This window comes from Ovis canadensis, chromosome 5, assembly GCF_042477335.2.
Source record: "Ovis canadensis isolate MfBH-ARS-UI-01 breed Bighorn chromosome 5, ARS-UI_OviCan_v2, whole genome shotgun sequence".
NCBI lineage: Eukaryota > Metazoa > Chordata > Mammalia > Artiodactyla > Bovidae > Ovis > Ovis canadensis.
The window spans coordinates 69,806,511-69,829,745 of NC_091249.1; the positions used below are offsets into that span (position 1 = coordinate 69,806,511).

At 41.8% G+C, this 23,235-nt stretch overlaps 1 protein-coding gene across 1 annotated transcript; it reads right to left on the reverse strand.

Annotated features, from left to right (window-relative positions):
- Window positions 1-3,474: 3,474 nt before the first annotated feature.
- GRXCR2 (glutaredoxin and cysteine rich domain containing 2) lies at window positions 3,475-22,771 on the reverse strand. The gene is made up of 3 exons (XM_069592338.1): window positions 22,436-22,771; window positions 14,745-14,966; window positions 3,475-4,601 (listed from the first exon to the last, which is right to left on the reverse strand). The coding sequence occupies exons 1-3, from the start codon at window positions 22,769-22,771 to the stop codon at window positions 4,419-4,421; spliced, it is 741 nt and encodes a 246-aa protein (XP_069448439.1). The 3' UTR covers window positions 3,475-4,418.
- Window positions 22,772-23,235: the final 464 nt, after the last annotated feature.

Genomic DNA, 23,235 nt, shown 5'->3' on the forward strand with positions numbered 1-23,235 from the left:
TTACTAGCATGTGAGATGAGTGCAATTGTGTGGTAGTTTGAGCATTCTTTGGCATTGCCTTTATTTGGGATTGGAATGAAAACTGACCTTTTCCAGTCCTGTGGCCACTGCTGAGTTTTCCAAATTTTCTTGCATATTGAGTGCAGTACTTTCACAGCATCATCTTTTTGTATTTTAAATAGCTCAACTGGAATTCTATCACATCTACTAGCTTTGTTCATAGTGGTGCTTCCTAAGGCCCACTTGACTTTGCATTCCAGGATATCTGGCTCTAGGTGAGTGATCATACCATCACGGTTATCTGTGTCTTGAAGATCTTTTTTGTATAGTTCTTCTGTGTATTTTACCACTTCTTCTTAATATCTTCTGCTTCTGTTATGTCCATACCATTTCTGTCCTTTATTGTGCCCATTTTGCATGAAATGTTCCCTTGGCATCTCTCATTTTTTTGAAGAGATCGCTAGTCTTTTCCATTCTGTGGTTTTCCTCTATTTCTTTACATTGATCATGCAGAAAGACTTTCTTATCTCTCCTTGCTATTCTTTGGAACTCTGCATTTAAATGGGTATATCTTTCTTTTTCTCCTTTGCCTTCCTCTCCCCTCTTTTCATAACTATTTGTAAGGCAAATTTGTAAAGACAAGAATTTTGCCTTTTTTGCATTTTTTTTCTTGGGGATGGTCTTGATCCCTGCTTCCTGTACAATGTCACAAATCTCCGTCCATAGTTCTTCAGGCACTCTGTCTATCAGATCTAATCCCTTGAATCTATTTCTCATTTCCACTGTATAGTCATAAGGGATTTGATTTAGGTCATACCTGAATGATCTAGTGGTTTTCCCTACTTCCTTCAATTTAAGTCTGAATTTGACAATAAGGAGATCATGATCTGAGCCACACAGCCAGCTCCTGGTCTTGTTTTTGCTGACTGTATAGAGCGTCTCCTTCTTTGGCTGCAAAAAATATAATCAATCTGATTTCAGTGTTGACCATCTGGTGATGTCCATGTGTATAGTCTTGTGTTTCTCTTGTGTTTTTGGAAGAGGGTGTTTGCTATGACCAGTGCATTCTCTTGGCAAAACTCTATTGGACTTTGCCCTGCTTCATTTTGTATTCCAAGGCCAAATTTGCCTGTTACTCCAGGTATTTCTCGGAGAAGGCAATGGCAACCCACTCCAGTACTCTTGCCTGGAAAATCTCATGGACGGAGGAGCCTGGTGGGCTGCAGTCCATGGGGTCACTAGGAGTCGGACGCGACTGAACGACTTCACTTTCACTTTTCACTTTCATGCATTGGAGAAGGAAATGGCAACCCACTCCAATGCCCTTGCCTGGAGAATCCTAGGGATGGAGGAGCCTGGTGGGCTGCCATCTCTGGGGTCGCACAGAGTTGGACACCATGAAGTGATGCAGCAGCAGCAGCAGCAGCAGCCAGGTATTTCTTGACTTCCTACTTTTGCATTCCAGTCCCCTATAAAGAAAAGGATATCTTTTTGGAGTGTTAGTTCTAGAATGTCTTGTAGGTCTTCATAGAACAGTTCAACTTCAGCTTCTTCAGCTTTACTGGTTGGGGATTACTATGATATTGAAAGGTTTGCGTTGGAAATGAACAGAGATCATTCTGTCATTTTTGAGATTGCATCCAAGTACTGCATTTCGGACTTTTTGTCGACTATGATGGCTACTCCATTTCTTCTAAGGGATTCTTGCCCACAGTAGTAGATATGATGGTCATCTGAGTTAAATTCACCCTTTCCAGTCCATTTTAGTTCACTGATTCCTAAAATGTGTGAAGTTCACTCTTGCCATCTCCTGTTTGACCACTTCCAATCTGCCTTGATTCATGGACCTAACATTCCAGGTTCCTATGCAATATTGCTCCTCACAGCATTGGACTTTACTTCAATCATCAGTCACATCCACAACTGGGTGTTGTTTTTGCTTTGGCTCCATCTCTTCATTCTTTCTGGAGTTATTTCTCCACTGATCTCCAGTAGCATATTGTCTCTAAATACATATATTTTGCCAATATCACCCCACCAAAGTATAAGCTCCCCAGGGGCCAAGATTTGGTCTGTTTAGTCTACTAATACATCCTCAGTGCTCAATAAATACTTCTGAATAAATAAATTTAATCGTTACTAGACATATTTATTATGAGATGAAACATATTAAAGGCTCCTAAGAGCATGGAGTAAGGAAAAGAAGCCAGCAGAGTTCACACCACTTCCTCTAGAAAGCCACTCTAACCCCACTCAGTCTATACTAGGTATCCCTTCTATGTGCTCCAAATTCTCCCTGAAGTTCCCCTTTCCAGAATTTGTCACACTGAATGGTAATTGTCTGTTTATATATCTGTCTCCTCCACCGAAACTCTAAGTCCCATAAGATACCAAAGCATGGTGCCCATCTGGGTAACTGCACATTAAGCACTGGGTAATACCTTCTTGCACATCCAATAAATAGGATCTGTTGTCAAATGTCCCTGTTAAAAAGCAGAAGAATACTTAAAAGTCTTAGGGTCTCTCGACATCATTCTTTCCTCTGGTATCTGGAAAGACAGGAAGGGCCAATAGCTGTAAGAAAAGATAAACAATCAGGAAACAGTAAAGTACAGAAGCAAAGAAAGTCAGTGAGCAACAGTTCCACTGTTTTGGCTAAAAGAGAACAGGCACAATTCTCATGTTTTCAAAAAATATTTTAATATTTTTTTCAAGAGGTAATCTTTTTAAAATTTTTATTGGAGTATAGTTACTTTACAATGTTGTATTGGTTTCTGCTGTAGAGGAAAGTAAATCAGCTATACGTATATATATATATATCCCCTTTTTTGGATTTCCTTCCCATTTAGGCCACCACAGAGGACTGAGTAGAGTTCCCTGTGCTATACAGCAGATTCTCACTTGTTATCTAGTTTATACATAGTATCAATAGTGTGTATATATCAATCCCAATCTCCCAATTTATCCCATCCCTCCTTTCCCCCACCTGGGTCCATACATTTGTTCTCTATGTATGTGTTTCTATTTCTGTCTTGCAAATAGGTTCATCTGTACCATTTTTCTAGATTTCACATATATGTATTACTATACAATATTTGCTTTACTGACTTACTTGACTTTGTATGACAGTTTTTAGGACCATCCATGTCAATGCAAATAGCATTTTTATAAGAAGTATTTATATTATCTGAAAAGCATTCCACTACTAAAGTATCTTAACAGCTGAATATAGAGAATAACAAACAAATCTTGAAAAAGTTAAGAAAATCAAAATAATTACCATAGAAAAGCGATGCACCTCAATAGATAATGGATTTCTCAAGGGGGAAGGGAGGGGCTGTTAGAGTTACAAAAGTTCATTAACAAAACTATTTTTCTAATTTTACAACCAACTTTAAGAGGAAACATTATTCTTAGTATGTGTATTCATAGATAGTAGAAACATAATTGCTAAACATCCTTGGCTAGTTTTTTTTTTTTAATTTCCAATAGATACCTATAATATATCCATAGTCTTTTATGAAGAGATCATGGCTATATTTTAGCCTTAAAATAAATTCATTTATTTGGTAATAATTTGGGATCTGGGAGAAGTCATATCACACACACACACGCACATACACATACACACACACACACACACACACTTAAGCACCAAATTTATCATAAATGATTTTGACTTGGCTTATAACCCAGTAGTTCAGAGGCACACGGAAATATCTTATCTCATCTTGTCCTAAGAAGCAGCACTGGTCGTGCCCACATGCATATTACCCAAGCACATCACAAAGGGATAGACTCAGAGCTTTGAAACAAAGGCCTCCTCAGCTTGCCTGTCTTCAGCAAGAACCGTGTACCTCCTATTTTGTTTTCAGTAACATGCTAGTGCATTCAGCATTGGACACCCCTTTCCTCTTCTGCTTAATTAAAAAATGGAATTTGACCAATTTGAAATGCATTACAAGCATTTCATTTCCTGAGAAATTCAGGAAGTCAGTTCCTAAGAAACCTGTGTTGTTGTTTTTTTAATTCCTTTCTCATCGCATAATTTTGCAAAATAACTCCCAACCAGAAAATGGCTTCAACCTGCTGTCTGAACTGCGCATTTATTTGTTCACTTGTGCAAGGAGAAAACTGAGCTAAGTCAAGTGAGATACATGTGCATGGTTCTAGAAGGATCATTTTAGAACAGCTTCAAAACAGACTCTAATTCAAAAATGCCTCTGTCACTTAGACCCACGTGGATAAGTTACCAGCCTCACAAAATGTGATGGAGTAACTGAGTTGTGTCAGTGGTGGAAGTGCTGCAGCCACCATGGCTTCTTGCTGGGAGAGGGAGGAGGAGATGGAGGAGGAGCAGTTTATCAGAAATAACTTCAGGGAGGACGCCATCAAAGTGGACCTACAAAGCCCACAGGCTATTGATTGCAGACCTGGCAAGGCTGCAGGCCATTCTCATTGCAGGCAGGGCACCGCAGGGCCCGATAGGACTCCTTGAATCTGTTGGCCAGCATCGAGAACTTGCTGCCGTGGCACAGAGAGCAGGTGGCACTGCCCGACCCTTGGCAGTGGAAACAGTTGTCCTCGGGCTTCTCCCCTTCCTGCAAGAGACAGGTCAGGGTTACATTACAGCAGCAGTTTCAGTCCATTGTTCACATGCAAGTCAACACAGCCCTGGGAACCCGCAAAGGCTGGGTCAGTTTTAAAGGAAAATGCTTCCCATAAATGCCAGTGAGGGGAACTGGCCAGGGGCACAGAACAATCATGGCACTTTATCAGAGATTAACCCAGAAGACCTTTCTAAGACTGCAGCCCCAGCCACCAGGCCATGCACTCCCCAACTGGACCTTCATCTCTCTGTCACTATCTGACATGTTATGTCTGTGCCTGTAATGGAAGGACTTCCTGTTCCTCATTGCCAAACAGAGGACACCTGTAGAACTCCTAGAAGGTGCCAAGCACTGTTCTGAACCCAGGCTCTTGGCAGTAACGGTGCAGAGTCCTAACCACTGGACAGATACGGAATTCCCTGGGCGCTGTTCTAAGAGTTCTATCAACAACTCATCTAATCCTCACAATACCCCCGTCAGATAGTGGAAGTAGTACCATCCCTATATTACAGATGGAAAAAAGAGACCCTGAGAAGCTCAGTCATATGCCATTGGGCACACAGCTTGAAGAGGAGAAAGCAGGCATGGCTCCTTGAGAGTCAGGTACTTGAGATCGTGCTCTGTGGACTCCATATGTTACCCCTCATCGCAGTCACCCAATAGCAGGCGCTGGAGGTTTTCCTGTGTGCCTGAGTGGATGCATGAGTGAATGTTGCAACCCTTCAGAGCTTAGAGCTGAATTGCAGCAGTACTTTATCTTTATTCTCTTTGAGAACCATGACAAGGCTCCGTGATTTAGAGCTTCGTTCTGAAGTCAGCAGCCTGGAACTGAGGCCTGCCTCTGACATCAACTGTGCACCTTGGACAGTTCCCATTAACCACCCTAAATCTGTTTCTTTAACTGTAATCTGTGGCAAGAAAACACAGAAGAACGATACAAAAAAGATTTTAATACCTGGATAACCACAATGGTATGATCACTCACCTAGAGCCAGACATCTTAAAGTGTAAAGTCTAGTGAGCCTTAGGACACATTACTACGAACGAAGCTAGTGGAGGTGATGGAATTCCAGCTGAGCTGCTTCAAATCCTAAAAGATGATGCTGTTAAAGTGCTGCACTCTGCATGTCAGCAAATTTAGAAAACTCAGCGGTGGCCATAGGACTAGGAAAGGTCAGTTTTCATTCCAATCCCCAAAAAAGGCAGTCTCAAAGAATATTCAAACTACTACACAATGGCACTCATTTCACACACTAGCAAGGTAGTGCTCAAAATCCTTCAAGCTAGGCTTCAACAGTGTGTGAACTGAGAACTTCCAGATGTACAAGCTGGATTTAGAAAACGCAGAGGAACCAGAGATCAAATTGCCAACATCTGTTGGATCATAGAAAAGCAAGGGAATTCCAGGACACCATCTACTTCTGCTTCATTGACTACACTAAATCTTTGACTGTGTGAATCACAACAAATTGTGGAAAATTCTTAAAGAGATGGTATGCATACAACCTTACCTGCCTCCTGAGAAACCTGTATGCAGGTCAAGAAGCAACGGTTAGATCCAGAAATGGAACAATGAACTGGTTAAAAATTGGGAAAGGAGTACGCCAAGGCTATATATTGTCACTGTTCTTGTTTAACTTATATGCAGAATACATCATGTAAAATCCTGGGCTGGATGAACCACAAGCTGGAATTGGGTTTGCCAGGAGAAATACCAAGAACCTCAGATATGCAAATGATACCACTCTAAAGGCAGAAAGTGAAGAGGAACTAAAGAGTCTCTTGATGAGGGTGAAAGAGGAAGTAAAAAAGCTGGCTTGAAACTCAGCATTCAAAAAACTAAGATCACGGCATCCGGTCTCATCACTTCATGGCAAATAGATGGGGAAGCAATGGAAACAGTGACATATTTTATTTTCTTGGGCTCCAAAATCACCACGGATGGTGACTGCAGCCATGAAATTAAAAGACACTTGCTCCTTGGAAGAAAAGTTATGACAAAAACCTAGACAGCATATTAAAAAAGCAGAGACATCACTTTGCCAACAAAGGTCCATCTAGTCAAAACTATGGTTTTTCCAGTAGTCATCTATGAATGTGAGAGGTTGGATCATAAAGAAGGCTGAGTGCCAAAGAACTGATGCTTTTGAACTATAGTGCTGGAGGAGACTCTTAAGAGTCCCTTGGACAGCAAGGAGATCAAACCAATCAATCCTAAAGGAAATCAACCCTGAATATTCATTGGAAATACTGATGCTGAAACTCCAATATTTTGACCACCTGATGCGAAAAAACAACTCATTGGAAAAGACCCTGATGCTGGGAAAAATTGAGGGCACGAGAAGAAGGGGATGACAGAGGACGAGATGGTTAGATAGTATCACTGACTCAATGAACATGAGCTTGAGCAAGCTCCAGGAGATAGTAAAGGACAGGGAAGCTGGCACGCTGCAGACCATGGGGTCACAAAGAGTCGGACACAACTTAGTGAGAGAACAACAACCTCTGATCTCAGCAGGTATTGCTTACTTATCTGAGCAGCTGGAATATTAAATGAGGCTACGTAAATGCTATAGTATATTATCTGACATAGGATAGGTTCTCCGTTTAAATCAGTTGTTTCTAAAACTTGCCAGTAAATCTGTAGATCTTGACTGCTGTCCTCCTAGGGGCATCAGACTGTGTCCCTTGGCTATGGTCATGCTCTTCCCCTAAGACAGCTCAAGGAAATTTGCAATTTTTGCTCTTCCATGCCATGACCATGCACAGACCATGAGCCTTCTAAGAAATAAGGGACAATACCAGGTCAATACCAGGTGGATTCAGCACCAATTCCTATCTATTTCATCTTTTGAACATCTCTCACATCCCCGTCCCATTTCCCATTTTCCATAACCACAATCCTAATCCAGACGCCTATCAATTCTGGCATGAATTCAGCAGTCTCTGCCTCTGGTCTTGTGGGATATGCTCCCCATAGATGCCAATCTCATGAAGCTACTTACAGCTGCGATTGCCACATGGAAAGCACCCAGGAAACCTTGTCATGAACACCTACCCACCAGATCAACTTCAGATTAAAACCCAATCTTCTTATATGTACATTCTCAGTTACTTCTTTCATCAGGCTCTCATTCTTGGGTATCTCTCTAGTTGATCTGGAGGGACCTTTTCCCACTCTCAACCCAGCCAACCCAGCCTGTTCTCAGATGTCAGCTCAGCAGTCCTTCCTCCAGGAAGGCTTGCCCACTCACACTTCCAGACAAGGAGTTCCATCCTCCTTTACTGCCCCCAGCCTGGGAGGTCTCACATCCCCCTGAAAGTTTCTGCTGACTAGATAGGAAGTGCTCCAGGCTGGTTCCTTTCTCCATCATTTCCTGGGGCAGCACAATGCCTGGCACAGTAAAAATAAATAAATAAATAAACAAAACAACAATATCTGGCGAGCCCTTACTGTTCTTAAATTCCAGGAACTAACAAGAGAGCTGAAGTCCACTGGGTGGCTCAATCAGCTAGCACAGCTTTCTTTGGTAACCCTAGAATAAAAATCATCTCTGAAAAGGGAGGCCTAAGTTCTGAAAATAGCCCCATTGCACTGCAAAGTGCCTAAGAAGATACTGAGTTTTATTTTATTTATTCTAGATGTAGGGAATGGAAGTGATTATCCAGCTGACAAAAGTCCCAGATGATATTCAAGCACCTTTTATAGTACTTCATTGATTGTTGCCATATTCTTAAAGTGGGGAAATTTGTTTTCTTCCCTTAAAGTATGCAAAAAAAATATTTGTTGTTGTTTAGTCGCTAAGTCATGTCTGACATTTTGTGACCCCATGGTCTACACTATACCAGGCTCCTCTGTCTTTCACTGTCTCCTGAAGTTTGCTCAAACTCATGTCCATTGAATTGGTGATACCATCCAACCATCTCACCCTCTGTTACTCCCTTCTCTTCATGCCCTCAACCTTTCCCAGCATCAGGGTCCCTATACATATCTCAGGGTCTTATAAACATATCTGCCAAAATTAAATTGCCATGCTCCTTCTTTTTCCTGCCAAATCCATCATGGTTTTGTTTTGCGCTTGATTCCGCTGAGATTTACTTATTTATTTATTTATTTTTGGCTGTGCTGAGCAGCATGCAGGATCTTAGTTCCCTGAGCAGGGATCAAACCCAGTCCCCTGAATCTTAACCACTGGACTGCCAGGGAAGTCCTGTGATCTCAGTGAGATTTTAATGATATAAGTCAATGTTGTCAAAGAAAATACAGTAAAATCCTACCATAATGCTATACGCGCAATCCAAAAATTCATTTGGATAGAATGCCAGGGTGAAAGATTAACTAAATGACTTGGTGAGCAAGTCATAAAGAACAAGAACAAATCTCAGTCAAATCTCATCTTATGTCAATGGTTATTTGATGCATTGCTAGAGGTTTCACTGGAGTTTCCACTCTTAGCCTAGTTACCACACTTCTTCCAACTGTTTCTTTTCCGTATCCTTTTTAATTATTCAGTTAATTCAACAGGTATTTATTCAGCCTCTGCTCTATACTAGACATGCATGATAGCATCTGTCTACCATTCTTGATATTTCAAAAAATTCTCCACAGAAAATATTTAGTAAAAGAACATAGAGCATAGCTGCACAGCATAGCTTAGGGTCTAGAACCCACAAACCTACCCAAACCATCTCTCACTAGCTCCAGGACCAAGAAAAGGGCTTTCATCAGAGACTCAGCCTTTAAGATGGGAATCAGAGCCACTCTGGGGGTTGATGAGCAGCGTGATTAAGACCAGATGGACCTGAGTTTGACTACTGACTCTGGTGACCTCTGGCAAGTTACTTAATTTCTCTGAGCCCTTATTTCCTCAGCAGCAGAATGAGGCTACAGATAATAACTACCAAACAGAGTCCTTACAAGAATGAAATGGACTATTACATGGGCATGATGCCTGGCTAACATGAACCCTCCAAAAATGGCAGGACTTCCCTGGTGATGCAGTGGATAAGAACCTGCCTAACACTGCAAGGGGACACAGGTTCAATTCCTGGTGTAGGAATATTCCACACGCCACAGAGCAAGTAATCCCGTGTGCCACAACTACCGAGCCTGCGCTTTCGAGCCCGTGAGCCGTAACTACAGAGACTGCACTCCAGAGCCGGAGAGCCGCGACTACTGCAGCCTGCGTGCCTAGAGCCTGCGCTCTGCAACAAGAGAAGCCACTGCAATGAGAAGTTTGAGCATCGCAGTCAAGAGTAGCCCCTGCTTGTCGCAGCTAAAGCCCACACAAAGCAATGAAGACACAGAGCAGTCAAAAATAAATAAATAAAATTTTAAAATTATTTTAAAATTTTGTATTAAAATGGTAGCTATTATTATTATCATTTTGTTTCAAAGGTAAGATCACATAATGCATAAAGAAGTCCAGACGACTTATGGTCTCAGGCCCACTGATTACAAGGCCAGATTTTTCCTCTTCTACTTTCCCCTGTGGCTCAATTCAATTATTCCTCTCCTTTTCTTTTGTAGTTAATATAGAGGTTCAAGTTTAGCCTGGCTTTTAGCCTGGCCCTGCTCTTTCATCAAGGAAGACCCTACTGTCTCCCTGTTCCATATAATACAACAAAGAGTCTCTTGGTCAGAATGGGCTCCTTGATATTCTCTGACCCTGTATTTTAGAATAAAAGTTGTCTGGGCATTTACTGCATGAGAGAGGGGGCAAACAAATAACAATTTAAAACAGAGCTTAGAGGACAGGCAAGTACAACCTTTCATGGGAACTTTTTGCTACACACCTCTGTCCTAGTTTATGGCATTAGAGCCAAAAAAAACACAAACAAACAAACATAGTTCTCTCCAGATCGAATTTAAAGGTAATTGCCATGGCAGGCCTGTTGTTGCTTTTTCATTCGGGCCTGCAGTGTGACCTGCATTTCTGGTCCTCTTCTGAAAATACATGCTCTTACAAGTTACGATATGGTATGGAAAAAGAACAGAATTAATGAATTTCAAAGTGGGATGGTGACGCTTAGTATTGCAAAGTTCAGCTGTCTGCCTTTCTGCTAGGCTAGGTTCTGAATAGTACTATAGAGAAGGTAAGAGAAGGAAAAATATTTCTTATCATTTGGCACTTAGCTCCAAATTCCACAAATATTTACCTACTATTTACTGAGCACCTAATTAGATGCCAGGCTCTACTTTTTTTTTTTTTTTTTTTGGCATTGGAACTACTATGTCACACCTGACGTAAGCATTCTCCCTGCCCTCACAAAGACCAAATCCCAGTGAGTAAGAGCAAGCATTAACCAAACAATCGCACAAATAAATGTAAGATTACAAATGTGGGGGCAGGGAGCACAGGAACTCAAGGAGTCCATCCTCGTGGATTTTTATCCTCACGGAAGCCAGGAGAAATCTCTCTGAGGAAGTAATGCCTCCACCGAGATCTCAAGGGGCTGTGGGCAAGGAGATAAGGTGTCCGGAGAATATTCTAGGAACAAGGAAGTAGGCTCTGCTAGAAAAGAACAAACAGCATCTGAGGGGTAAGCAGATGGGCAGTGGGTCTGGGGCAGAGAGAATGAGTAGAGATCTGTTTAAGTCGTGAGGCTGGAGAAGGCAAGTCCACAGTGCTTTCTAGAACTAGTGAGGAGTTTCAGCTTTATCCCAAGTAATGAGTGGCCACTGAAAGTTTTGGGGTAGGGGAAAGGATGAGGAAGGGGGTCACATGATCAGATTTGCATTTCAGATATATCTTATCAAGTATGAGGTCAGGTGTGAAAGAGAAAGGAATGGCTGTGAGCAGAACTGGAGTCTGGTCATGGCCTTCTCCTTCCTCTCCCCTAAACCCTCCCAGGGTGGGGACATCACTCAAGTTACGATACGGTACGGTATGAGGAAGACCCTGGCCCATTTTGTCATGCTAACCCATGGGAGGTTCAGCTTCAAGTTCCAAGAGATGGACTCTAAGGAGGGAAAATTCATTTCTGCTGTCTTCTAAGCTTTTACTCTCTTTGCTTACATTCACCAAAATTGCTTTTCCCACTCTCAACTTCACACTGTGAACTCCTGAATGTCATCACCTTCCTGCTCGTCTGAGCATGTCTAAGCAATGGCTTTTAAGGAATGCACACCTTTGAAAGGTGTGAAGAGAAAAAAAAAATTGAACTAAAAGAATGTAAGAAGCTTTAATAATATTTTCAAAAGAAAATGTGATATCCATTTTTAATAAATAAGGTGACACCAGCACCCTCACTAGGTTGGGCTTAACTTAACAAATGTAGCACCCAAGAGACCCTGTTGCATGCATAATGTAGAGTTCTCTCATTTTACATAATGTGACAATGATAACCTGGCTCTTTCACTCACTTTCAGCATGTTACAACATGTTGTGGTTCATGAATTTCTGGTCTAGTGGACTTATAGAAGCTATTGCTTAGTTTTAGCTAAACTAATCTCCATGAGAGAGTGCCTGAAGAACTGTGGATAGAGGTTCGTGATTTTGTACAAGATCATGCCCAAGAATAAAAAGCACAAAAAGGCAGAAAGGTTGTCTGAGAAGGCCTTACAAATAATTGAGAAAAGAAGAGAAGCTAAAGGCAAAGGAAAAAAGGAAAGATACACCCATTTGAATGCAGAGTTCCAAAGAATAGCAAGGAGAGATAAAAAAGCCTTCCTCAGTGATCAATGCAAAGAAATAGAGGGAAACAATAGAATGGGAAAGACTAGAGATCTCCTCAAGAAAATTAGAGATATGAAGGGAACATTTCATGCAAAGAAAGTGAAGTCACTCAGTCGTGTCCAACTCTTTGTGACCCTGTGAACTGTAGCCCACCAGGCTCCTCTGTCCGTGGGATTCTCCGGGCAAGAATACTGGAGTGGGTTGCCATTTTCTTCTCCAGGGGATCTTCCCAACCCAGGGATCAAACCTGGGTCTCTTGCATTGTAGGCAGATGCTTTATCCTCTGAGCCATCAGGGAATCCCTCCATGCAAAGATGGACACAATAAAGGACAGAAGTGGTATGGACCTAACAGAAGCAGAAGATACTAAGAAGAAGTGACAAGAGTACACAGAAGAACTATACAAAAAAGATCTTCACAACCCAGATAATCACGATGGTGTGATTACTCACCTAGAGCCAGACATCCTGGAATTTGAAGTCAAGTGGGCTTAGGAAGCATCACTATGAACAAAGCCAGTGGAGGTGATGGAATTCCAGTTGATCTATTTCAAATCCTCTAAGATGATACTATGAAAGTGCTGCACTCAACATGCCAGCAAATTTGGAAAACGGTGGCCACATCGGTGGCCACAGGACTGGAAAAGGTCAGTTTTCATTCCAATCCCAAAGAAAGGCAATGTCAAAGAATGCTCAAACTACTGCACAATTGCACTCATCTCCCATGCTAGTAAAGTAATGCTCAAAATTCTCCATGCCAGGCTTCAATAGTACATGAACTTTGAACTTCCAGATGTTCAAGTTGGATTTACAAAAGGCAGAGGAACCAGAAATCAAATTGCCAACATCCATTGTATTATCAAAAAAGCAAGAGAGTTCCAAAAAAACATCAACTTCTGCTTTATTGACTATGCCTAAAGCCTTTGACTATGTGGATCACAATAAATTGTGGGAAATTCTTCCAGAGATGGGAATACTAGACCACCTAACCTACCTCCTGAGAAATCTGTATTCAGGTCAAGAAGCAACAGTTAGAACCAGACATGGAATAATGAACCAGTTCCAAATTGGAAAAGGAGTACATCAAGGCTGTATATTGTCACCCTGCTTATTTAACTTATATGCAGAGTACATCATGAGAAACACTGGGCCGGATGAAGAACAAGCTGAAATCAAGATTGCCAGGAATCAACAACCTCAGATTCACAAATGACACCACTCTTATGGCAGAAAGTGAAGAAGAACTAAAGAGCCCTTTGATGAAAATGAAAGAGAAGAGTGAAAATGTTGGCTTAAAACTCAACATTTAAAAACTTAAGATCATGGCATCCAGTCCCATCACTTCATGGCAAACAGATGGGGAAATAATGGAAACAGTGAAGGTTTTGCTCCTTGGGCTCCAAAATCACTGCAGATGGTGATTGCAGCCATGAAATTAAGACACTTGCTCTTTGGAAGAAAAGCTATGACCAACCTAGACAGCATATTATAAGGCAGAGACATTACTTTGCCAACAAAGGTCTGTCTAGTCAAAGCTATGGTTTTTCCAGTGGTCATGTATGGATGTGAGAGTTGGGCTATAAAGAAAGCTGAGCACTGAATAATTGATGCTTTTGAACTGTGCTGTTGGAGAAGACTCTTGAGAGTCCCTTGGACTGCAAGGAAATCCAACCAGTCCATTCTGAAGGAAATCAGTCCTGAATATTCATTGGAAGGACTGATGTTGAAGCTGAAGCTCCAATACTTTGGCCACCTGATGCAAAGAACTGACTCCTTGGGAAAGACCCTGATGCTGTGAAGGATTGAAGGCAGGAGAAGGGTACGACAGAGGATGAAATGGTTGGATCGCATCACTGACTCAATGGATATGAGTTTGAGCAAACTCCGGGAGTTGGTGATGGACAGGAAAGCCTGTTGTGCTACAGTCCATGGGGTCTCAAACAGTCGGACACAACTCAGCAACTGAACTGAACTGAATCTCCATGAAATCTAAAGACAAGTAGCTTTGTTGGATTTCTTCAGGGAAACTGCAGGTTGAGTATTAACCAATAATAGAACCACAAGCAAACCCATAAGAAAAGGACAGAGGTAACTTTTTTCTTCCATGTCTAGAACAGGCTGCTCTGAGCCACACTAGAAAGTGAAAACAATAAATCAGATCAATAGTGAAACAATAAATCAGAACAATAGTGAAAACACCTAATCAGATCTTTAAAGAAATCATTCAAAATAATTCAAATTGTATTTACAGTATGAACTTGTAACTGTTATTGCTAACAATAAAATATGATAAAACACTAAAATAAAAGAAAGTGAAAATTCCTCAGTATCATTAACATTTAGACATCTTAGGTATTCATATTCAACCGTACATTAAAGAGTACACAATCAAAACAATTTGGAGGCCACAGCTCTAGGGCCAGCCCTGCACGGAGCAGTGAACTGTGGGGACACACCTGTGGGTACTGGTTATGGGGGAAGGTGCCTTCCATCTCTGGCAAAGGACCATGGTTCTGGTGTGCACAGATTTCTTCTTTGCTCATCAGAGACTCTTCCTCGGCCTCCTCTTCCTTTTGCAGCATTTTCCTCATGAAATCTCTCTTGTCCATTGGAGTTCGAATGATTTTCAGGTTATTCGTGTAGATGATTATCTTTCCAAAATCTATAATAGGTGGGGACTAGAGACATGAAGAATGAGCTTGGTGATGCCCCAGTCACCAAATACAGAGCTGCAGAACCCCTTCAACATCCCAGGAAAGATATATACCATCCATCCAGCACTCAGGGTCCCATCACAACCCCAAACTATAATTCATTCCCTGGATTCTCTGTTCTGTCTGAAAACCCTGATCGCCAGCTTCTTATTTCCTGTTGATAGTAACCAATCAAAGCTGAACTAATCACATAACTACAATGCAGGGCTCTGCAGGACAAGGTCCTGAGCTTCTATTCCTACTACATACCATGGGAGCTGGTGCAGGGCTGGGCAGAGTGAGAGATTTATGCATATATAGGAATGCTTTTAAAAAATAAATCTCTCAGAAACCAAATTATTAGTTATGCTTCTTAAACAATTTACCGCTTTATGTAATTAATTAAGGATACATTTTTAAGTTCTAGCTTTTTTTGTTTATTGTATAATACATCATTTGAAAATACCAAGGAAATATCCTTTTGTTTTTAATGATGCATGAGCGGAAGTAATGCTAGCTGGCAGTATTTGATTGTAAGAAATTAATAAATTGAATTTTTTAAATAAATAAATCTCTCTCCAAAATTTTATGTATAAGTAATAATGTGTGTGTTAGCCACTCAGTCATGTCTGACTCTTTGCAATCCCATGGATTGTAGCCCGCCAGGCTCCTCTGTCCATGAAATTCTCCAGGCAAGAATACTGAAGTGGCTTGCCATTCCCTTCTCCAGAGGATCTTCCCAACAAGAGATTGAAACTGGGTCTCCCGCACCGCGGACAGATTCTTTACTGTCTGAGCTACCTGGGAAGTCCTATAAGCAATAATAGTAGATACAATTTATTGAATGTACTGTTCAGCTCACTTCAGTCGCTCAGTCGTGTCCGACTCTGCGACCCCATGAATCGCAGCATGCCAGGCCTCCCTGTCCATCACCATCTCCCGGAGTTCATTCAAACTCACAGCCATTGAGTCGTGATGCCATCCAGCCATCTCATCTTCTGTTGTTCCCTTTTCCTCCTCCCCCTAATCCCTCCCAGCATCAGAGTCTTTTCCAATGAGTCAACTCTTCACATGAGGTGGCCAAAGTACTGGAGTTTCAGCTTTAACATCATTCCTTCCAAAGAACACCCAGGGCTGATCTCCTTTAGAATGGACTGTTTGGATCTCCTTGCTATTTGTGGATAACATTTATTTAACATCAGGCATCATGCTAAGCATTTTACAAACATTACCTCACTTCCCTCCCTAAAATCCCTATGATACTGAGGCAATGATTTCTATACATTTTAAAGAAGAAGAGACTGAGGCTCAGTAAGGTTAAGAGCTTTCCAAACTTGCAGAGTTATTCAGGGTTTGTGGCTGGAATTTAAACTCAAGTCTGTCTCACTCTAAGGTCCATATTCTTAGCACCTACCCTATACTATTCACAAACACCTCCTCCACCAAGTAAGATTATACATATATATGTTGTGTGTGTTCATTATTCATATATGATCGACATTTTTATGTCAATAAAAATACTGTGTGTGCGTGTTCAGTCATGTCCAATTCTCTGCAACCCCATGGACTGTGGCCCACCAGGCGCCTCTGTCCATGGGATTTCCCAGGCAAGAATACTGGAGTGGGTTGCCATTTGGCTCTCCAGGAATATTTTTGACCCAGGGATTGAAACTTCATCTCTTGCACCTCCTACATTGGAAGGTGCATTTTTTATCAATTGCACCACCTAGCAAGCCTGCAGCATCATTATTAATAGCTTATGTTCCCTTCTATTGATTTATCATCTGTTACTTCATCATTTTCTGAGAAACAACTTGGACAATTCTACAGTGCAGTAGGAGTCTGGGCAGGAAATGCTTAGATGTCAGTTAACTAAGAACACATACTTCTTCACAGATAGCTTAGAGAGGAAACAACGCTGTATCCCAGCCCCACTGTCCACCAATTGTGAGATACAGGAGAGCCATTTGGTCTCTCAGGACCCCAGTGTTCTCATGCAAATGGGCTGACAGCCAAATGGTGGGCACCACCACAAATAAAGTAGTGATTAAAATATACAAATATTTCCATACTAGCTGATAATTAGGTGCTGTCCTGAGACTCCTGAGCACCTTCCTGTTTCTCAAATTCCTTTCCCAAGGGAGCCTCTCACACCCACAGACCCAGCGGTGTAGACATTAATGCTCAGGACCCCAGGTATCAGAACCCTGCCCCAACACTCTCCTGATTTCTGTGCTGACCTCAATGTTCCTGTGGTTAAGTGTTTTAACTCTCATCCCTGAGGCTAATTATACCAACATCCAAGGGTGAGGGCACAATGAAAAATACGTTAGAGTGTGCAAAAGCTGAAGATATATCCAAATGATGAGTGCTTTTACTGCAGTTAGTATTAATCATGCTACATAGCTACATTCTCCAGCATGTAATGTTTTGCCCTGCTTTTACAGAACTATATAAACCAAATCTGTTTACATGCCACAGTTAAGCAGTCTCCTAATTTAGCCCTCATACATTCAGGCACAACCTGGCTTGAGCAGGACTTCAATCTTCAGGTCCCCTTCCTTGAAACACCCACAGAGTTTTCAATAATTATTAATGAAGCCACAAGCTTCCTACCTGGCCCTGTGTCCTCTCCGTCTCATCAAGGGATCATGTGGCAGCTTCCATTTCCTATTGTTTGATGCATGCTGGGTTCCTGTTTCACACTCTGGACTATCAGTTTCTGAGCATCAGAAGATAAAGATGGTGGTACCTTTGGAAGGTTCCATTTCTATTTCCAGTAATAGCCGAAGAGGTTCAGTTACTCAGAAGTTTTTTTCATACAAAAGGCTAGTTTTTCAAAATTCTTAACATATGAAAAAAAAAAAAAAAAAAAAACCACTTCGCTTATCTGGCCCGACCTCCTGTCTCTCAGCTGGACAACATCTGAGACACACAGGATAGTAAATTTATTCTTAATATACTCCCAGGATGGAGGATCCCAAATCACCTTTAAGGTGTGTTTATGTTTCAGTTACCATGACAGCCAAGTTCTTCCTTGCATCTAAAGAAACTCTCTGGGTGTAACTAAAGTTCAGATTATCCAGTTACACTCCATTGCCCTTGAGGAACACTCACTCTTACATTACAGAAGGCCAAGATAGAGCCAGGACGTTTTTGTTTTATTCCATAATCCCAGAATGTCAACTTATATAAGATTAAGTATTCATAAATACTCTGATGTCAAAAGCAATGGGACTGAGATTGCCATTCAGGGAGCATGCAACCTTCCACTGCTCTGTGTTTAAATGCAGACATGTCTTGTTGGGACTAGGAACTCAGTGTGCTTTGGAGGTGGACAAATCTGAGTTCAAACTCTATTTGGCAACTGTGTGAAGTCTGTAAGTTATTTAACCTCCATGAACTTCTGTTTTTCCAATTTGTTAAACTCTTCCTCCCAAAATTATTGTAAGGATGAAATTGCATAACAGTACAGAAAGTTCATGTTCAATAAATGTTACTTTCCTTCCTCCTCCCCACCCCCACCCCCACCCCAGCTTTTTTGGCTGCTCTAGTTCTTAATTGCGGCATGCAAGATCTTTAGTTGCAGCATGCAAAATCTAGTTCCATGACCAGAGATGGTATCCCAGCCCCCTGCGTTGGGAGCATGGAGTTTTAGCCCCTGGTTCACAGGGAAGTCCCTCCCTTTCATCTTTTTTAATGACCCTTATACGTAGGGTAAGGGTTTCCCTGGTGGCTCAGAGGTTAAAGCATCTGCCTGGAATGCAGGTGACCTGGGTTCGATCCCTGGGTCGGGAAGATCCCCTGGAGAAGGAAATGGCAACCCACTCCAGTACTCTTGCCTGGAGAATCTCATGGAGGGAGGAGCCCCGTAGGCTACAGTCCATGGGGTTGCAAAGAGTCGGACACGACTGAACGACTTCACTTCCACTTTATTCTTAGGATAAAGTGTTCAGTGGTAAAGGATCGCCTGCCAATGCAGGAGTCGCAGGAGACGTAGGTTCGATCCCTGGGTCAGGAAGATCTCCTGGAGGAGGAAATGACGGTCCATTTCAGTACTCTTGCCTGGGAAATCCCATGGACAGAGGAGCCTGGTGAGCAAGAATCCATGGCATCACAGAGTTGGACATGACTCAGCATGCACACATACATACACTTCAGTCAGTTTCAAATCCTTAAAATATCTGTTTATAAGATCTTCTCTATCCATCACATTAAATTTTAAAAGTCTCAATATTTCCTTAATAAGAACCTGGTCATTATCACAGTGGTAGGTAGCACATACCGAGCATATACAATGTGTGCCAGGCACAATGCTAAGTACTTTCATGTCTTTTATATTTTTAATCATCACAATAATCTTTGCAACCATGTACTTTTATTATCATAAGGTTAAGTGGCTTGCCCAAGCTCACAGAGTAAGTGGGCTGGACGGACATCAAGTCCAGGTTTAACTGACATCAGAGCCTTCTTTTTATGATTATTATTTTATTATGATAAAATATACACAACAAAATTTACCACTTTAACCTTTTGTAAGGTACAATCCAGGGGCATCAGCACTTTTACACTGTTGTACAGCCATCTCCACCACCCATGTCCAGAACTTTTTCTCATTTCCAAACTGAAACTGTACTCATTAAACTCCACCTTCTGCCCTCCCTAGCCCATGGCAAACACCATTCTACTTTCTGTCTTATGAATTTGACTATGTTAGTACCTCATACAAGTGGAATCATACAATTATCTTTTTGTGACCAGTTTACTTCACTTAGCATAATGTCCTTAAGATCCATCTATGTTATAGCATGTATTGAAATTTCCTTCCTTTTAAGCTGAATAATAGTCTATTGTATGTATATACCATGTTTTGTTTGTTCATCCACCTATTGATTGATATTTGCTTCCACCTGTGGGCAACTGGGCTGCTATGAACACTGGTATACAAATATCTGTTCAAGTTCAGAACCCTTCTTTTTAATTGCTGTGCTTAACTGCTACCCAATGTTGCTGCAAAGCCAATATTTACTAAGAGTTATTTCACAGTTGGATTCACTATTGAAAAATCATGACTTCTCAGCTCTCATTTCCTTATTTTTCCCAAGCACCACATTAACAACCTATTTCAGTGGGTGGAGCTGCAAAAATCCAACCTGACCGCTCTCACACCCAGAGACTGGCTAGCAGCAGGATATGGCATTTGTTCATGCCACAAAGAAACCAAGGATAACTAGACCAGGCAGAAATCAAACCCTGAAACTGGTCTAGAGAGTACTGTGCTTAAAACCACTGTACAGTGCTGCCAGTAAGACTCAGGCATCTGGTTTTATTAAGTCCATGCCTAATCATACTTTTACATAAATGCCAAGTGGGACACATGACTGATGGAGGTCAAGCAGTCTAATGCTATAAACCATGGACTTGTGTGAGGTTTGTATAAACTATGACTTTATAAATTCTAAAGCTACAAATGAGACATGGTTAAAAAGAGGTATTGTAAGTACAAGACATAACCAAGTACCCAGGACATAATAATCACTTGAAAAATGGTTACTATTATAATCATTATCATCACTATTATTAATGGTCTTATTCTCTTAAAAAGAACATTCCATAGGGCCAAGAACATAGTGAATTAGAAGACCTAAATTCTTGTTCTAAGTCTGTACCTAATGAGTCCCTTACAACCTGGAACTCAACTTTCCTCATTTGTAAAATGGAAACGACTCTTCATTTTTCACAACCTTTCTCCTCAAGGTTGTGGAGAAGACCCAATGAGGTAGAATGTGATTTTAATGCAGAAGTGCCTTAATGCGGAGAAGGCAGTTGCACCCCACTCCAGTACTCTTGCCCGGAAAATCCCATGGGCAGAGGAGCCTGGTGGGCTGCAGTCCATGGGGTCGCTAAGAGTCAGACACACACACAAAACACACACACACACAAAAAAAAAGAGTCAGACACGACTGAGTGACTTCACTTTCACTTTTCACTTTCATGCATTGGAGAAGGAAATGGCAACCCACTCCAGTGTTCTTTCCTGGAGAATCCCAGGGACGGGGGAGCCTGGTGGGCTGCCGTCTATGGGGTCGCACAGAGTTGGACATGATTGAAGCGACTTAGCAGCAGCAGCAGTCTTTAATGCGGAAGCCACTCCACTAACAAAAGGAATTGTTCATTCCAGCCCCCTTGAATATCAAAAAGAAGCCTGGTGTTATCTTTGATAAATGTGGACATGCTCATAATTAAACTTATACTAATGCCAACATGGCCGGTACGTTTGTCTGCTATCGCTATATAAGCTGTTTCCTTAGGAAAAGAACAATATAAATGATTAGAGAGTAATGACCTGAATTTTGCACTTTAAAGATGAAAGCATATCCTGGTGTGCTATTCATTAGTAACCTGGTACATTATATAATTGTGCTTAAGCTTTTTTTTCCAAGGCACTCATGGTCCTCCTGCAGCAGAGAACATAGGCACACCTCCTATTAGTTTGTGGAAATCAGTGAACATGTTCCAGACTCTTCTAGCTTCAAAGAAAATCATGTATGGGCTTTTGATGATCTTTGGTACTGGAGAAAATAACTGAAATTCACAGAAAAATACATGTTTCTATCTATCTATTAGCTCAAATGTCTTCCACATGTAACATTTCCTCTGGCTGATCTGCTTTTCCCATTTCTTCCCAGGGTTCCACCTACCCAGGATTCCTGCTAACAAGCAATAGAAAGGCAAAAGAAACAAACAAACAAGCATTATTAAAAAGCAGGCAGCAGGAGGGAGGTAAGAAACAAAGCAAGATATAGATAAACCATAAATTAAATAGTCGGCTGGAGTAAAGTGAGCACCTTCAAACACTTAGCTCGTCCAGCAAAAAGAGCAACCCATTGCAGCATAATTTTCTAAAACAGCAGTCTGACAACCTGAAAACCACTGTATCTCTATTTCATTTACTTACTAAGACATCCCAGCTGAACACCCAATTACAATTTGTTAACCTGGATGGAATTGTAATACCAGCTACGCTTTTTGCACTTTCCAACAAGTAGTCAACAAGAATGTTATTTTTGTCCCAAAAATATTATTCTGATGGCAGCTTTGCATTTGGTGTACCTATAGCTGATTGGGCTTCCCTGGTGGCTCAGCAGTAAAGAATCTGCCTGCAGTGCAGGAGATGTACAGAAGATGTGTTCCATCCCTTCGTCAGGAAGATCCCCTGGAGGAGGTTATGGCTACCCACTCCAGTATTCTTGCCTGGAGAATCCCATGGACAGAGGAGCCTGGTGGGCTATAGTCCATGAAGTCACAAAAGAGTCAGATATGACTAAGTGGCTAAACAACAACAAAAGCTCTGGTTGGTACTCAAGCACAAGCAAGATACAATCTGAAACATTTAGGTGTTTCTCTAACCACATTTTAGTCCTTAAAGCTGGCACACCAGGGGCAATACCAACCTTATGGTCATTGGCCTTGTAATCATTGAAGAAAGGCTGGCTGCCTGCTAAGGTGTAGGCACTACCCTCTCGAAACACGCTGATCCTCTGAGCAGTCAGCTTGGGAGAGTACGGTTGGGGCTTCGGGACTTCCCCAGATCCGTAAACACCATCCATTGGTTCAAGGGACTCTTGGAGGAAACTGTGAGGGTATTCCTCCTTTGGTGACTCTAATTCCTGCCCGTCTTCAAAGACTTGCTTCAACACACGGCCGCTGTAGGAGGAAGAGATTTTAAATCGGACTTTCCGGGGTTTGCCGTCACTCTTCTGGGCCAGCTTCCTCTCGGGCTCCTCCATCAGCAGAAGTTTCACCCTGTGGCTTCCAGGCTTCGATGTAGCAGTGGAACGTGGGGCTCTGAGAAAAGCATTTTGTTTTCACTCCTTCTGCACATAATTAATTCAAGTTGGGCGCCGGGGTGTGCTCGGTTTACAGCAATTGACACCCACATATTAAATATCGATAGACCTCCATGCAAAGGCAGGCGATTGCAGGTTTCTGGAGCGGATGGAGCATAAGACGAGACCGGGTGCCCCCTGAATCCCAGGCTCACCCGTAACTTCACCCCAACCTCAGCTTTATTAACGTGAGCATGAGTAGGTTTATATACACTAACAACTAACCACTTCAGTAGGGATCAGTTAGCAAGGGTCTTGTTATTCTTACCAACAACCAAGACGCTTTACCGTCTGAGCCACCAGGGAAGTGATAACTATGACCTAGTGAGCATTTAAGAGGTGCCAGAGATTTTATATGCATTACC